Genomic DNA, 16599 nt, shown 5'->3' on the forward strand with positions numbered 1-16599 from the left:
AACATGAAATACTAGGGCTGAACAATTATTAAAGCCAAAATTTGTGTCAAATGAAAATGAGAATGCTGATGTAAAAATGTCAATTTCCTCTGATATCGCGAATCGCATTGCAATCACAATTTAAGTCAACGTAATCGGAATATCTACTTAACCGCGATATCTATTTAAAATTGTTCAGCCCTCATTTCCATTTCACGGTTTGGATTTTAAAAAGAAAGAAAAAAAAAGGATCATCTTAACGCCCCCTTTTAACACTTTCTGCTACTCTAGACAACATTTCTTAAAACTGGATTGTTGAAATAAAATTTGGTAAATATCACAACACAAATAAATATGCAAAAAATGTAAACATAATGTTTTTATTCGAGCTGCAATGTCTTTAACTGTACTTTTATAACAAATGATCTTCTCATTTCTATGCCCACCAAGGAAGAAACGGTCAAAGATATCATCATCATTCAGCATTTACAGTACACACCTCAAGACACTAAATTGCTTGTGTACTTGTACAGTTTATTGTCACATAACTATCACACATATTACATTATAATCTCTCTAAATATATTTAAATATATTTGTTTACGAAGTGGGTTTTGACAAAGGCACTCACCAATGCTTGTCACATGGGTATTAAGCAGGGAACAGTCATTAAGTGGGTTTTTGTGCAAAATCTTTTACGTACAGTAAACGGTACATGTGTCACAAACATGCACACATGTTGAAGAACACAAAATATTCTTATAGGAGAACTGAAGTCTTTCTCTCATATTGTAAGCTCTCAGGACAAAAAAAAACACCTCCTTCACAGGAGTTTCATTTGGCATTCGTAAAATGCATTTTGTTCAGCAGGTGAGACTGGTCATTTGGCAGTTTGAACACATGGACTATAAAAATACGACAATGGTACCACACAGTCAGCTGAGCCTCTCGAGGGCTTGAAGAACACTGCTGTGGAACAACCCTGTCTGACCACTGCTTTCCTGAGTAACCAGAATCCGTCCGTCAGGTCGAGGTCTGTGGACAAGGACGAGCTGTCCTTGAAGCAGACTAAGCTCAGAGTCTGTCTGGGCTAGGTGTGATGTGTTGACTCTGTGTCTGAGGGGGGGAAAAAATATGCCATAGATCTCTTTTCAGTTCACCAGCTCAATAACATTTCACGTCTACTTTGCTGGTATGATAATAAGTTATTTCTGAGGGCAAACACACAAATCAAACGCACCTGCTGGGGCTAAACTGAGCTGATACAGCAGATAGGGACTGCTGTGATGATACTGGTTTCTGTAGATTTGAATTTAGGTTGGAGATGGTCGCTTCCAGGCCTTTCCGGAGCACAGGAGCTTTTCCTTCCTTGAGAATGATCCCTGGACCATCTCTTCCCAGAGTGAGTGATGGGGCCCAAACCTCTAAAAGAGGAGGGCCTGCTTGACCGCTGGTGGTGACCTGATTTCCTGAGGACCAAGAGGAGGTCCAAGGACTCGGAGGAGGGGACTCTTCATCTGTGAGGAACCGCACTGACTTTGCAGGCTACGGAAATGAAACATTAATAGTTAAGGTCCTTCGGTATATGACTTTACCACCAATGCATTCACAATACATCTGTGTAACATTACCTTTTCTGTATTGTTCTTGTGTGAAGCAGGTCTGACTAAAATTGAGTGAGGCGCAATGATAGGCTGTCTTTCATGCTGAACAGTCGCTTCATGTGAAGCAGTGAAGTCCCTGTCCTTCATGACTGCAACAGCAGAGGGTGCTGTTGGCTCAGTCATCCAGCCAAGTAGTCTGCCAGAACTGGACAGGATGCTTTTGTGGTTCTTCTTCTGTATGGCAGGCGAGTAGCCAGATTCCTGAACTTGTGCAAAGTGCTGTGATGTCGAGAGGACATCTAAAGAGGATGTATAAGAAAAATAAATATATTTTTAAAAACATTTAAAAGAAATGAACCTGGTGCAGATGACAAATGTGTCATGTTTACACTCACCTCTGTGAGGGTTAAAGATTCGCCTCACAGTGTCCCAACCTTGTGCTCTACCATAGGTAGACAGTTTTCCATTGCCAGTGGATGACATTGCATGCTGAGCTCCATTTGCCACAGATGGGATCCATCCTGTTGAGTGTATTGCTCCATCATTGTTAACCCTATCAAGAGTATGGACCGCAGCAGGAATCTTGGCAGAAGTAGGTTTCTTCCCAGCTACCATGTTGTACTGTGAGGATGCATTCGCTGCTTTTGTCTCCAGAAGTCTGGCCGAGGTTCTGCAGTGAGGCACAAAACTGAACTTCAGTTTTCAATATCATGTGCGTGATATTGTAAAAAAGTTACACAGAGGTTTATACCAATTTATTGGATAAGTGAAATGTGCTCCGAAGGACATGTCGTCCTGCCCGCATTAAATTACTGAGTGCATCCAAATATCATTTACCTCCCACTCTCTGCAGTCAGGGAACACAGTCTCTCACCTGAGCACTGGCGTGATGTAGTTGCTGGGCAAAATTCCCACTTTGCCCGTTCTGAGCGATAACCCACGCAACCAGCCTTCTTTAAACTTTCCGTACACTCCCACCATCTCGCCTTTCCTCAGCTCCAGCTCCTCTTGCCGTCGTGGTTTGTAGGAGTAGAGGACAGCACACCTGAGGAGTCAAACACAGACTGTCATTGTTACTTTTAGGACCACACAGTAATATACTGTAAGAGTGTTTGTGGTCCCTTCTCTGTTCACATGTTACAGCTGTGACCCAGCAGGATCATACACTTAGTATAATGTTTAAAATGGTGACTCACACACTGATGGAAAGCTGTTGTGTGGAGGTGTTTTTACTGTCCGTGGAGGCAGAGGACATCTGAGGATTTACCAGGGCCATGGAAATGGTGGGTGAAGTCTCACTGGTCATCTTCTCTCTCTGTAATGGGACAGATTCACAATTACCATAAAATGGAATACATGAATTTATAAAGAACAGAAAAATGTGAACAAGAGTCTGCTGCCATTCAGCTGGTTATTATTCTGAGCATGTCCATGCTCTTTGTGTCACATGTCAGCATGCTAGCAGTTGCTAATACAAATTACAACTGAGGCTGATGTGAAATAGATTAATTGTGGATATACTGAATTAATTTATTTTCGGTTTTTTTCTCTAGGGGTCATCACAGCGGATGATCCACAAATTTGATTTGGCAGATATTTTTATGCTGGTTGCCCTTCCGTGCTTGGAATAAGGAGTAGATGTGCGCCCCCTGTGGATGGTGTCAATTAACAATGAGTAATGGGGATTGGGTACCTTGCTGAGGGTGGCCCAGCCCTTGATCCTGCAGGGACTTGAACCGGCAACCCTCAAATCCAAATGCATTTGTTGAGCACATTTTAATTGTGCTGTACATAAAATTTAAAAAAGGCATCGGTTTTCACTGGCTTCTCCGGTTTCCTCCCACAGTCCAAAAACATGCAGATTTGGGGATTAGGCAAGGTGACACACTAAAATTGACTGTAGGTGAGAGTGAATGGTTGTTTGTCTCTAAGTGTCCCTGTGATGGACTGAGATTGACATCAGCGCCTCTCGTAATCCTCATGTGGAGGATAAAGTGATAGAAGATGAGTGAGTGAGTAAAAAAATTGTAAATGCGACATAAGACAATAGAAAGCAATGAGGTATTTCGGAAGAAAATCAAGTCACAAAATCACCAAAGGTTATTACAATCCAACAATTATATCAATATTAGTTCAAATTCTGAAGGATGTTGTTAGTGCTAGAGGAAAAGTGATGTAAGACCATCATTATGGCCACCAGAGGATAATGAATAGTAGAGAAAACTTGACTTGTGTAATTCAGACTGCAGAAGTCTCATATTAACTTCAGACTTCAGTCAATTGGTGGGCGTATGAGGAGTACAAGGAGTACGAGGAGTAACTACAGCAAGAAAGCCCTATTTCATAAAGGAATGTGTATATTAGTTAAGGCCAGAATTCACTATAAGGATATTGAAGAACAGGTCCCACACTTTCTCGTGATGCCAGCTCCATTAATCAACAGATGTCACATTTGCCTCTATAGACCTCAGTTTCTCTGCTTAAGGCTAAAAAACTGTGACAGGCTTAAAGCCAGCAGTCTGTGAGTCAGGTCTGGTGCAGGGAGTGACACCAAGGCTGTTGATGACACAGTATGAAGTTTCAATCCCTAAAGATTTAATTACTCGTTTATTTAGATCTTTTACTGAATGATTTCATTTTCTCTTCAGACCAAACAAACTGTCATCATTACAGTGAAGTGGAAATAACCTTCCCAGTGTCTGTTAACTCCTTAATATTGTCCACAGATGCATGTCCCTATTTACAGCACTACTACGCAAACTGCTACTTAAAAGCATTAATGCTGGCCTGTGGGCATGGGCTTCCCTGGATACAGTACTGTGTATCCCTGGATATTGCAGCTCTCCCACCATTAAGCTGCACTGTATTCACAGTGTAACTCCAAGAAACACAAAGAGCCATAATTGGAATGCAGCCATTGCTGTACAGTAGGTCTCACAGTCCTGCTGATAAAAGGCTGCTCTGAGAGGCAGAAGTAAAACGTACACATGCAGTTGAGATGCTGTTAGGACTGTATGCCCCGAGGAGAAACCAGCTTTTTATGTCATACAGGAGAATGGATGTATAAGCTTCAGTCTTTGACTAGAACGTAGTGAGAAAGGAAAGAAATAGTTATACATGGGTAACAGGGTCAGTTACTACAGCATATTTGTAACGTACTGCAATTTATTGCACACCTGATATTTATTTTATTTGTCCTTTTCATTTTATAATTATACAAAATGTGTGCAAAGTTTGTATTTTTACCATGAAGTTGTCATGTGGAACCTTTGTGATTTTCTGTGCCCCACGTTCACTTTTGGGAAGCCCACCTGGTATTTAACCTGGAACAATGTTTCCTCATGTCTTACATTATGTACTTCTTTTCATATCTCTATCTAAACTGTCTTCTTCTTCGAAGTCTGACAGTGGCAGAGGCAGTATTATTATTCTCATAAAGTAAATGGTTAAATAGGTTGTTATTTTTTTTTACTTCCTTGTCTCTTTTCCAAAGATTACCTTATATCAGAATGGTAAATGTTGATTAACACCTTTGGCATAACAAATAAAACAAACCCTAACACCCGTTAATATTAGATATTTTAACCAGGTTTTTTATTTAAAAAAAAAATATATATTTTTTTTATTTAAAAAAAAAAAAAAAAAAGTTTAACCAGTTTTAAGATAGTTCGACTCGCTAACACTAATTTAAAAAATATAAATATAAGATTAGAAAAATCCGACCTGAATAGTATGCATTTATACATATTTGTTAGCAGTACTGGTCTATGGTAAAACTATGGTGAGTGTGGAATGCGAACATAAAAATAAATGGCGGTGTTGGACAGATGTTACAGTATGTATGTTACAGCCAATGTTATTAGTGAGACATGAACACACAGTGAAAACGTCCCTGACTTAATTACTCACGTCATGACACTGCTCTCTATTAAATATCTGCATTAGGCTCATTTGAAATGAAACAGCCGTGCACTGAGTGCTGGTTCCCCCAAGTGACCACCAATTAAAACATGATGGTTCCTTTCAGATTTTTGATTTAGTTCAGACTCACGGTGCCACTAAGCTGACATCAGCATCGTTATTATTATAATAGACCTTTCCTGCCACTACATTCGACCTGTGACCTGGAAAATTACAGTGAACAAATGAATTCCAAAACTTTATCCGTAACATTATCTGTTATATTTTAATTGCTGGGGAGCAACAAATGTGAAGAAAATCTGTCATATGACAGATGATAAAGGACACACGTGCACCCTGTGCTCCTGCTCTTCTCTGTGCATGTGTATTAAAGGTTTTCTCACTTACATGCAAATACAACGCCAACCCAAGTGCAGACCAGTGCAGCAAAATGGCTTAAATGCACAGCATGTCATTCCTGCCACTAGGAATATGTGGACGGTCGTTCCGCAGACGTTCAAAGCTCGCAAAGCTCTATTTCTCTGCTTTCCGGTATCCATCCATCCATCATCTTCTACCACTTCATCCTCCACATGAGGGTCATGGGCGGCTATCTGCAGATACCGATATTGTGCCGATAATTAAAACCATTAGTAATTTATAAAATAATTGAATTCAGAAATGTTGCATGATGTAACTGTTTTGCATATTGACTAAATGGTTGCAGTAATCTGTGCTGTATGTGTATTGTAATTGTAATTCTTGCCTTTGGCCAATTTCCATGTTAATGGTAGCTCTTACATAACCATGCCAATATTCACACTAATATGCATTATTTCATCCACAGTTGGTGGGAAGCTGCACCTCTCTGTCAAACAGCCCAGCCAGAGGTGAGGGCTGATGAATGTAGCTCTAAGAATAGCGTGCATGCTGCTTTGGTCAGTGGGGAACTTCACGGCTGGTTCGAGGACGGAGCCCTTTGCTTCTTTAAAAATGGATGTGCCTGGTTTGTCTGCTATTGCTGGCACTGATGTGAGAGTGAGCGTTACCTGCTTAGTGAAGAGGAAGGAGTTTGAGGGCATAGAAAAGAAGGGGGGTGTGTTATGTAACCAACTTCACCAGTGACTCATCAGCATCAGAATAAGAGAGATAAGCAGACACACTGAGGGACTCTCCAATCCTCCCACACTAGCTCTTATTTTGCCTCCTTCCTCCTACTTATTCTCTTTTGCCTTTTAGCAGGTCACAAATGTTTTCTGGTTCTCTTCCCAGATTTACACCATCTTTGTTTTCAACACTTCAGCTCACCTTTTCCTCTTCCTGTCTTATCGCTCCCTTTAGCCACTTCTTTATCTTGTTATCAAGTATGCCGTGCCTCCCTTCCTCTCGTGGTGTTTCTTTGAACCACACAAGGTTCAGCCATTTATTTTGTGAAATGGTGAAATGTATAACAGCCGCGACATTAGAAATGAATCAAAGGAAATTATTATCTCAGTAGGCAGGGCACTTGGCAGCAGGATAGACTGTGTCATGTCACGCCCGGAGAGGATTTTATGTTGACACTAGCACTCGTTGGCAATGACTTGATTTCCCAATAGTGTTACACAGTTTTTACGGTAATGAATGGCAGCATTTCAAATTTGATTAAAAGGTACAGAGGGTCAAACCTACTGAAGTTTCATCTTGCAGCTGAATATCCCTCCCCTCTATGAAATAGAGCTAATGAAAATGGTAAATGGTCTGGATTTATATAGAGCTTTTCCAGTCTTGATGACCACTCAAAGTTGCTTTACACAACAGTTTTCACTCACACTTTCATACAGCACATCTTTGTGCGGCGCATTTTTCTATCACTCATCTTTCATATCCATCCATTCACACACTGCCAGCACAGCCGTCAGGAGGACGCCTCACCCTAAAGCAACAATCTACACAGTCACTCATAAACAAATAAGTATAATTATTTTATCTCTAATACTTTCACCTAAATTTGACACACTGGGCCTTTGAAAACCCCTTGAGGCTGAATGATCAGAACTAAATAAATGAATATTCTCAATTCAATCCCATTAGTTACAGCTTTAGTCATCAAAACACAAACTGAATGGCGCTTAGCCAAACATTACTACTCTGCTATTACCATATGTAAACTGTTGCCATGGGTGCTGCAACAGGTTAGGAGAAGCAGGCAATTAGCTGGTCCCTGAGCTGAGAGAGGCTCCCTGAGAATAATGATTACACTACTCCACAACAACAACAATCTTGTGAGAACACCCTGAAATGTTTTGACTGACTATGGACAGACCATGTTGCAATGTCAGTGGAAACTCCCCTGACTAGAGAACCAATGCCACGCGCTTGCTTCAGTTCAGTTTAATGTATGGCCCCCAGGTCCCTTTTAACTGGATCCCCTAAAGTCTCTAAGAGCTCGACCGACTGTTGCCTGTATACACAAACACAGCTGCTTCACAACGTCTTTGTCCGATTCAACAACATCTTTCAAATAGACAAAATTCTCATTCATCACACATTATGTAAGGTCGTCTCATAAATGATGCAGCCGGTGTTTAAGAGTGAATTATTTAGTCAGCGTTAGTGTCTGTAGTGCTCATGTGATAGACTAAAGGTGCTGTATATTAATGGTTTGCGAATGCTGAAACTAATAACAGCAGTTGGGCTTTACCACTTTGACTAAAAGTGGTAAAGTAAGGGATGATTCAATCCAGAAGAGGGCAGTTGAGCAACATTACCAATGCCAACTAACCTAAAACACCACAGACGAAGAAATCAAGCTCGATCACGATCATGTTCGGTCATATCTCTGCTGTCTGAGGCCTTTTTATTTAAAGAGCAAACTTTCTTTGGAAGTAAATCCAACGAGTCGCCTTCAGCCAGCTTTGAACTACCTCCTGCAATCTTGCCTAACATTACCTCTTCACTATCGCACGGCTTGTTACGCACTTTATTTTGTTCTCATGCACAGTTAAGCAACAACTACGCCATTCAGTTGGACTACTGCACTTGTCCCAGGGTACAAGCATTAGTGGGGACTCAATTATGTTCAAGTGTGTCTTCGTGTGGCACACTAGGTGGCAATACACCTCCTTTCACATAGTTATATATATTCACATATATTTATATTCTTATATTAGCAAATTCTTGAAGCTGACAGAGCATAAAAATTGGTCCCTTATCAGTCCAACTCCATTTTGCCATGTTTTGTTTGCTGTTGTCTTCTTCTCTGTACCTGCATCTTCTATATTTCTCGCTATTAGTCTGGCGTGGCATGTCAGACTAACATAAGTTTGCTTTTAGTCGCACTATCACAAATATGTGTCTTACTTATCTCATGAATCTTGTAGGGCTGAATGATACGTACTGCATCTTTAAAAGTGATTTTAAATATGCAGATTTTAAAGATGCTAATTTTTCCACAGTGCTACAAGACAAAGGTAGTTAAGGAAGTCATCTGTGATTTTTCTCTATTTTCTCTTGAGCTCATTTCTTTAGTTTTATGACTGTGATACAGCTTCCCTCAAACACTTAAAAAAAAAGTACACACTTCCTCATAAAGTGCTCTTCATATCTGAGGGGAAACCCTGGCTCATGATTAAGGACCTTTCATAGTTTCAGTCCACACACCTTCACTCCTTTAATATCCAGCCCTTTCCCACATCTGTGTTTTCTTAATGAGACACACTTAGCCAAGCACGGGCCAACACAAGGGCGATGCCGCTCTCTTTTTCATTCCTAAAGCTCCATGTCATGGTTTCCCCTCCCTTTAGCCCTGAGGACAATTTGATCATTTTGTGACTCAAATAAAACCAACTATTACTACACTGCCTTCTGCTAACCACATGTTTTCTGTTAAAGAAACAACAAAAACAAAGCCAAACACAGCTGAGCTCCAAGATTATGAGACTAACAAACAGAGTTTGAGACTTTATCACGTCAGTGCAGCACACATTAGGACATACATATGTTTGCGAGTGACTCACCTGTGACAGGTGTCTGTGTGTGTTGTCAGAGTGGCGTCTGATTCGGTGAGAGTTCACCCTGGACGGGTAAGAGTGGCTGCGAGCAGCAGAGGGCACAAACTGACGGTGTGGCTGAGCCGGATGACTGAAGTTGTGACTGTTGTTCGTCCCTCCCTTGGATATCTGATATAAGTTGCTGCTGCTGGCTATGGGCTGTTTCCGCAGGCTGGAGATGGGCAAAGCATTGATGATGGGTGTCTTAGCTGGAACTTGAGCCTGTCCGTAATGGGTGGTCCTATTGGATGAGTCAGTGGCCTTCTCTTTGCCCCCTTTCCCAGTGGTTCGATGGTGAAATTCTGCTGAGTCACTCACCCTCCGACTCTTTCCCTCCAGGAATTTGGCAGCCACTGAGATTGGCTGAAGGAGATGAATACACAAACACAAACCTCAGTGAACATTGGGATACATCCTCAATCAGAAGAGACCTCACTTAAGAAAATCCTCTCCAAGTTGCTCCTACCTGCTACTACCTGCTACTATCAAGCCGCTGATCAGCCAGACGTCTGTCTAAACACACCCACTTATCACCAATCCACTCACCCCTACAACTTGTTGGACAGGCAGGAAGAGAGGAGAATAAGTGCCAGCCAATAAGACAGGAAGGGTTGACTGGTGCTAGGAGAGAAGCTGCACAAACAGACAGGCATGGTAGGGTTAATGCTTTCACTCCCCACAGTGATGTGATGCTATGCCACCCAAGCAGAGAAAGCATTAATGTGTCTTTACGCCTGGCTGCACGACACGAGGAGAGGCGGGCTCAGAAAGGATGGGAGAGGGGAGGAAAGTAGAGGATGAAAGAATAGAGAGTACAGAGGTAAAAAAAGATAAAGAGCATCACTGAGGCGGGGCTTTAGGGAAAGAAGTGGCTGCACGGGAGGTGAAAGGAGGCGTAAGAGGAGGAGAAGACCAACGACAGTAGGGGAAATATTGAAATATTGAGCGAAAAACTACAGACGACAGGTGACAAAAGTGAGCAGGAGGTGAATGAGGCACCACATTAAACCCACTGTAAGACCAAATAGTTTTTCCCAGCATGGATGAAGTTAATTCCTGGAGGCAGAGTGTACAGAGGAAAACCAGTGACAAACAGATAGATAAGCAAGCTCTGCAAACTAAGCCACGTAGTCACAGACTAATGAGCAGTTGCAAACACAGCAGGGCTTCACAAATTAGCTCTCTGCCTCAGCACTTGGCAACACGAGAGAGATATTTGGGGATGAATCAAAGATTTGACAACTAAGAGCTCCAATCCTGACCCAGAAATAATGGCATACAGCAACAAAACTACCTGAGTGCCAAACAGCGAGTGTCAACCTTGAACACGCTGAAAAGGCCACATTCAAACGATAAAGTAAGGAAGGAATAAAGAAGACAGAAGAAGAGCGCTCACCTCTGTAAACTGCAGAGGGCAGAGTCCAACTTTGTCCCAGAGTTTGGCTTCGATCCAGTGTTCATCCACCCGTCTGATGACAGTAAGGACGTCTCCCTGTTCACCAGAAATGAGTAATGGACACACAGAGAGAACTCAACTTAGAGAAAGTTGTGAAAAAGTGAGCGACAGAGAAATCACGGAGGTCACGACAGAGTTCGCTTGCCCTGGAGACTGAGCACTCCACTCAGCAACTGTCCGATCCCTGTCTCTCCCTCCCTCTCTCTCCCAACTCTCTTTGTGTCTGCAGGCCCAGTCCTCTCTGCAGCCACCCTCACTCTAAAAACCATTTGACCATCTGCATTAAAAAAAAAAAAAAAAGGTGAGCTCAAGTGTGCTTTAATGGAGAACACGCAAGTGCAGAAGCCCTTATATAATAGCCTCAGAAATCCTTCAGGGTAAAACCACTGTAACAAGGATCTGAAGCTCCAGCTCTTGTTAGTACAACTGGGAGCTGCGCAGCACAAAAGCATGATCTACTTCAAGTGTTTATCTGAAAAAGGCAACACATTGATCAACATTCACGTCACCAAAATGATGCAACACTTATATACAACTTTATTCTTCCCCTGCTTAGTTCATCATTTTATTATTCCCTCAGAAACTCTGCTGGTAATTTAACAGTTCAAGAGTACAGTAACGCAAGTGACTAAACCGAATGGAAATGAGGCTTTCCACCGCATTAATTCAGCACTTTGAGAGTCAGACCTTGAGGAAGCTGAGACAATATTTACTGTCTTCCAGATTCATCTCTTCCGGATTAAAGTTGCACAGCGCCCTGCGGAGAGCCAGTGGTTGGGACTGCTGCAGTGGCTGCAGCTGAAGTGTCTGGTTGACGGCCTGCTGTGTGCTGGCAGTGACAGTCACGGTGCTACTGTCACCAGCATTCACTTGGTGCCAGTCGTCATCCACTTTGTGTTTCGGGGTGATGCCGTTTTCGTGCGCAAGGACCAGCTTTCCGGCTGGATCACCTCGCTTGTTTCTCATCGAAGCTCTGAGAGAAAGCTGAGAATAGACAGAAAGCATGCATCAGCCAGTGCGTGTGTCCAATAACTATAACAATAACAGACACAGTTAAGTCCCTCTAGTCTGTAAGTTCTTTATAAGATGATAACATGAGTTGAGTGTTTTTCATTTGGTTTAAGTCACTTTGATTAAACTTTCTCATTTTTTAATAAACTTAATAAACTCCACCTTAAAAGATATTTTCAAGTATTGAATCTGACTTTACTGGAAAACACAAGAGGGGCCACAAACACATGGTTATTCTGTGTAAAAGTAACATAGTTGCAAAACATATTTTACAACTTATTTATATTTCATGTAATCAAAGTCTTTTTTATTACATGAATTTACCATCAAAGTCTTTTTTTTTTTGACTTGCCAGCAGCAATGAACGGGCCCATGTGAATCAGACATAATGTAATGTTATCACAGTTTATAATCCATGAATGTGGTTGCTTTTGGGTTAATTATCAGCCACAGAAAACAAATCTATGTGCTCACTTTGTTTCATTGAATACAATAGATGGAAAAACATTCTAAAAGGTCATAAACGTACTTTATATAATTAAGTAAACGGAAGGTTTGCAGGAATTGAAAGCAGTCTGCAAATAAAAAAACATACGATGTCTGATTAAGTGTTACTCACCATGGTACAGTATACTGTGTGATTTGCATATCAGGTTGATTTTGATTTTAAAACAAATACGAATCGTTTAAGATAAACAAATTTCCTGCAGGAAGTCTCTCTGTCATGAACTGTGTTCGACATTAAGCTACATATTAAAAAATAAACTCTGAACAGTTTATGCAGAGACCTAATATAAAACCAGGTCTCTAGAAAATAAACACTGTAACAGTAGAATGACTGTGAAGTAGCTTCATGGCCTTCGGATCTCTGTTCAGTTCAAGTCAAAACTGTGTTTAAAACGATTATTTTTTACACATAAAAACACTCACTCCTCTCTACTTAGTCATTTAAATTTCGTTTTAAAATGTGTCAATTTTTATGACGGTGGCAAATACAAATGTATTCTTTAAATATGCGCTTCAATTAAAGTGTCATTTAAACAGATTTTCTAATTTTGTTAAAATTGTTATCGGCACAATATACTTCAGTTTACAGTGTCATATTCTATCAGACGCTACAGTATAATTAACTGGAGTGTATTCCTCTGTGAGATGTGCCATTAATGTGGTAAATCATAATATAGTCCCATACCTAATTAGTCATAAATTCACATTGCTCTGTAAAAAATGGCTGCTGGATTGTTCACAGCAATCCCACTAATTATAAACATATATTAAGTAAGTTCATTTTGAATAGTGTTATAATATGTTTGCAGTCAATTGTTTTACATTTTTAGCAGGTATTGCAATGGTTGGAGCCATTATAGAAATGGTGTTTATTATCATATGAAGCCCATTTCAAACATTTTGTAAGTAAATTATAGGTAAAATAATATTCACTTCTATTTTGTGGCATTTGGTCGTATTTAGCACTTTAGCTTGTATTTTTTTTTGTGTTTATTGTCGTTAAAATGGCTTTTGAGGCTCTTTTAATTGTCCTGCTGTTTAGGAGCAACAGTTTTCTGACTGTAACTGTAACTCTAGTGTCATCACCCACATACATACTGTAGCTTTGGGTAGAGTGCGATAGTTTTTTGTTAATAGGCTGGTGGACGTGACAGGGGCTGGTATATTTGTCTGAAACTTCACATCCTGCAAGAGTGGCAAGGAAGGTTTTACAGCGACAATAAATGTTGTGATATCTAATCTTTGGCATTTTGATTATCACTGTGTCTACGTTTGGTCACAATGCAAGAGCAAATTGGTTTGCTCATGTATCTAAGTTTCTCAAGAGTTCATTTAAATAACAAGAGCAAAAAAATAGTTAAAAGAAATTACAACTTCACTATTTAGTGGCAATGAAAAAAAGATGGGAGAAAGTTGGTTAAATATAAAGCATCTACTCTTCTTCCTCTGAGTCTCACCTGCTATCAATGTCGTAAATATTGATAATATTTAAATCCTCAATCATGACGTGAGGTTTCTTCTTTGATTCACTGTGAGTGATTTACAAATAAGCGAGTCTCCTGAAGTTTAAATGTTGTTTTATTTTATTGCATTTTAATGTGTTTTTGTCTTGTGTTTTTTTCTGTTTACTTTGGAATATTTACATTTACGTGTATGTATGTAAACATACTGTATCTGTGTGTGGGTATGTGTGCATGTAAATACACTGTGTTTATGAGTACTTTTGCTACTGGACCTTAAAAATATGTATATAAATGTCACCCCAAATTGGAGTCACATGACATATTTTAGACAAGCAAATGATTTTAAGGGCTGGGCCGTGCACTGACCTCACTGTACCCTTGCGTCTCCCTGTGTTGACCCTCCTGCTGCTGCTGCTGCTGCTGCTGTTGTTGTTGTTGACCCTCCCTGACTGTGGAGAAGCTTCTTGCCAAAGGCACTGCGTAGCGGGCGCTCTGTCTGTTGCTGCTGGGCCCCGTGGAGCCCTGGAGCCCCTCCAGGAGCCGCACCAGCAGGAGGTTTGCAGGGAGCTCCTCCACCGTCCTGGCCGGGACAGAGGCACCACACTCTGGGCAGAGCAGCTGGGAGTGTTCTGCCTCCTGCCTCTGCAGGCAGGGCATGCAGAAGGTGTGCTGGCATGGCAGGACCTTGGCTGACACATCCAGCTGCTCCCAACACAGAGGACACTCTAGTAATGTCATCAGAGACAGCTCCTCCATTTTAAATGGGGCCACCTCTGTGTGAGACTATGGCCTCTGGTGCATGGGAAACACTGTAAACCATACTGGAAGGAGAGAGAAGGAGGACATGAGTCAGGACTTTGACAGTGAAGGACTTCCAACATCACTGACCAAAGTCCTCCCGTGTAAGACCGAGGTTTTTAAAAATAAGACTTTAAACACTTATGGTGCTCGAGACACTGAGATAAAGCACTTCGTAGTAAACAACACAGCCCAGCTCACGCGCTCGGGCTACAGGTGTCATGCGCTCACCTGGCTGCACAGGTAAGACAGTCACTCGGAAGCAGGAAATATCCACACATAAAACCACACAAACGAACCTTCGTGTCTCAATAAGTCAGTGTTTCGTACTCACATGTGTTTCTGACAGCAGCCACAGTCACGGTCCTAAAACTCCGATCAGGAAACGACTGGATTTTGCCCCGCTGTCGCCATGACGCAGCGTCCCGTGTTACTCTGCGCGTGTGACGCACAACTGGCGTGTGTTTTTTTTTCCCCCTTCTTCTTCTTCTTCTCCTCACAGTAGACGTTAAGACAAGTTCACACTTTCCTCTGTGTTCGTGACGCTCTGAAACCACTTGTAGAAACCAGAGGTGAAAGAACAAGGTAACTATGTCGCGTCCCAACCTCAGCACGGCAAATTCGTTAAAGGAAATGTATCAGATTTCAGTGTCCGACCCACTTTAACCCTTTTGACAGCTCATCAGCTCTTGTTGTGACGGCACTGTTAAAAAAAAAAAAAAAAAAAAATCAGGAATGTCATTCAAACAAAAAAGGCGTGTAGAATAATTATTAAAAAAAAATAGTGACCAATGAAGAAAAACGTGCTATATGTTAAACAATTTCTCAGTTAGGGATTCATTTCTATGTTTTGTGGGCGTCATTTTGCATTATGTGATGCGTCATTTGTTATGCATTTTTAACTGATGCAGTCCAACAGTTTTATTGGTTATTTCTCCCTGTACACTATTTGTGTATTGATCAAGCTGAGCAGAATAAGGAGAACTCAGGAAGACAGCTGCATGAGCACAGTAATGTGACATGGTCTCCCTCTGCTGGTGCATTCACTGACCATGTCTACAGGGTTCTCCCCCCCACCTCCAAATGCCCACACTTTCCGTCATTCCTGCGGAAAACTGGAGGGAAATCAGACAAATCTGAAGTCCTTGATCTTTCATTGTTGTGTTGCATTTGTTGGGCATACAAACAGTCACAACTGGAGCTCATTAGTCACATTCAGTGCTTTTAGCATCACCTTGTGTTATTGTTGTTTGGATTTTATCTGCAACAGTCCAAACCCCAGATTCCCCTCCTTGCATCTCGAGACTAAATAATTTACCCATATTGGCTACGTACTGAAAGTTCAGGACATTTGTTTGAATTTTTTAAACAAGCATGAATCTTTCATTTTTTTCCTTCACATCAGCAGAACTCGGGGAATTCTAAAAATGTACATATGCCTTTTACTGAATGGATAAGAGCAAAAGGAACAAGTGTGTGTGTGTGTGTGTGATAGAGAGAGCAAGATATACTATGCCATCACTTATTCACATGTTCACATGTTGGGTCCCATTTACCTCCAGAGGTAAATGGAGGTGACTTGATTTAAGTTTTTAACTTTCTTTAATTTTTTTCCTGGGTGGAAACTAAAGGCTAGATGTCATGAGTGCATGTGATGGACTTTCCGTCATCCTATCCCACAGAGGAGGAGTGTGACTATGCTGCTGCTGCTGCTGCTGCTGCTGCTGCTCAGGTAGTCAGTGCACACGTTTGTGCAAATCTGCTCCGTAAAAAGCCAACGGTCTGTGTGGTCTCCACTCAGGAGCCTCGGATGTCATGGGAAGAGCGACCATGTTTAATGCTCCTGATGT

General features: G+C 41.3%; 1 protein-coding gene across 1 annotated transcript; it reads right to left on the reverse strand.

Moving 5' to 3' along the window:
- Nucleotides 1-345: 345 nt before the first annotated feature.
- sh3rf2 (SH3 domain containing ring finger 2) lies at nt 346-15397 on the reverse strand. Its single transcript, XM_058649861.1, has 11 exons — nt 15084-15397; nt 14318-14772; nt 11658-11954; nt 10911-11006; nt 9482-9877; nt 2780-2898; nt 2458-2628; nt 1979-2253; nt 1611-1882; nt 1220-1524; nt 346-1095 (listed from the first exon to the last, which is right to left on the reverse strand). The coding sequence occupies exons 2-11, from the start codon at nt 14705-14707 to the stop codon at nt 915-917; spliced, it is 2502 nt and encodes an 833-aa protein (XP_058505844.1). The 5' UTR covers nt 14708-14772; nt 15084-15397; the 3' UTR covers nt 346-914.
- Between the last annotated feature and the right edge of the window lie 1202 nt (nt 15398-16599).

Source organism: Solea solea, chromosome 14 (assembly GCF_958295425.1).
Source record: "Solea solea chromosome 14, fSolSol10.1, whole genome shotgun sequence".
In the NCBI taxonomy this organism is placed as follows: domain Eukaryota; kingdom Metazoa; phylum Chordata; class Actinopteri; order Pleuronectiformes; family Soleidae; genus Solea; species Solea solea.

Excerpts from the sequence above, each read along its gene's own strand:
- sh3rf2 (XM_058649861.1), bottom strand. The coding sequence starts at position 14,707 with ATGGAGGAGCTGTCTCTGATGACATTACTAGAGTGTCCTCTGTGTTGG. Across the intron at positions 2,254-2,457 it reads TACATCACGCCAGTGCTCAG|AACCTCGGCCAGACTTCTGG; the intron begins GTGAGAGACTGT and ends GCCTCACTGCAG. Across the intron at positions 1,883-1,978 it reads AATCTTTAACCCTCACAGAG|ATGTCCTCTCGACATCACAG; the intron begins GTGAGTGTAAAC and ends CATCCTCTTTAG.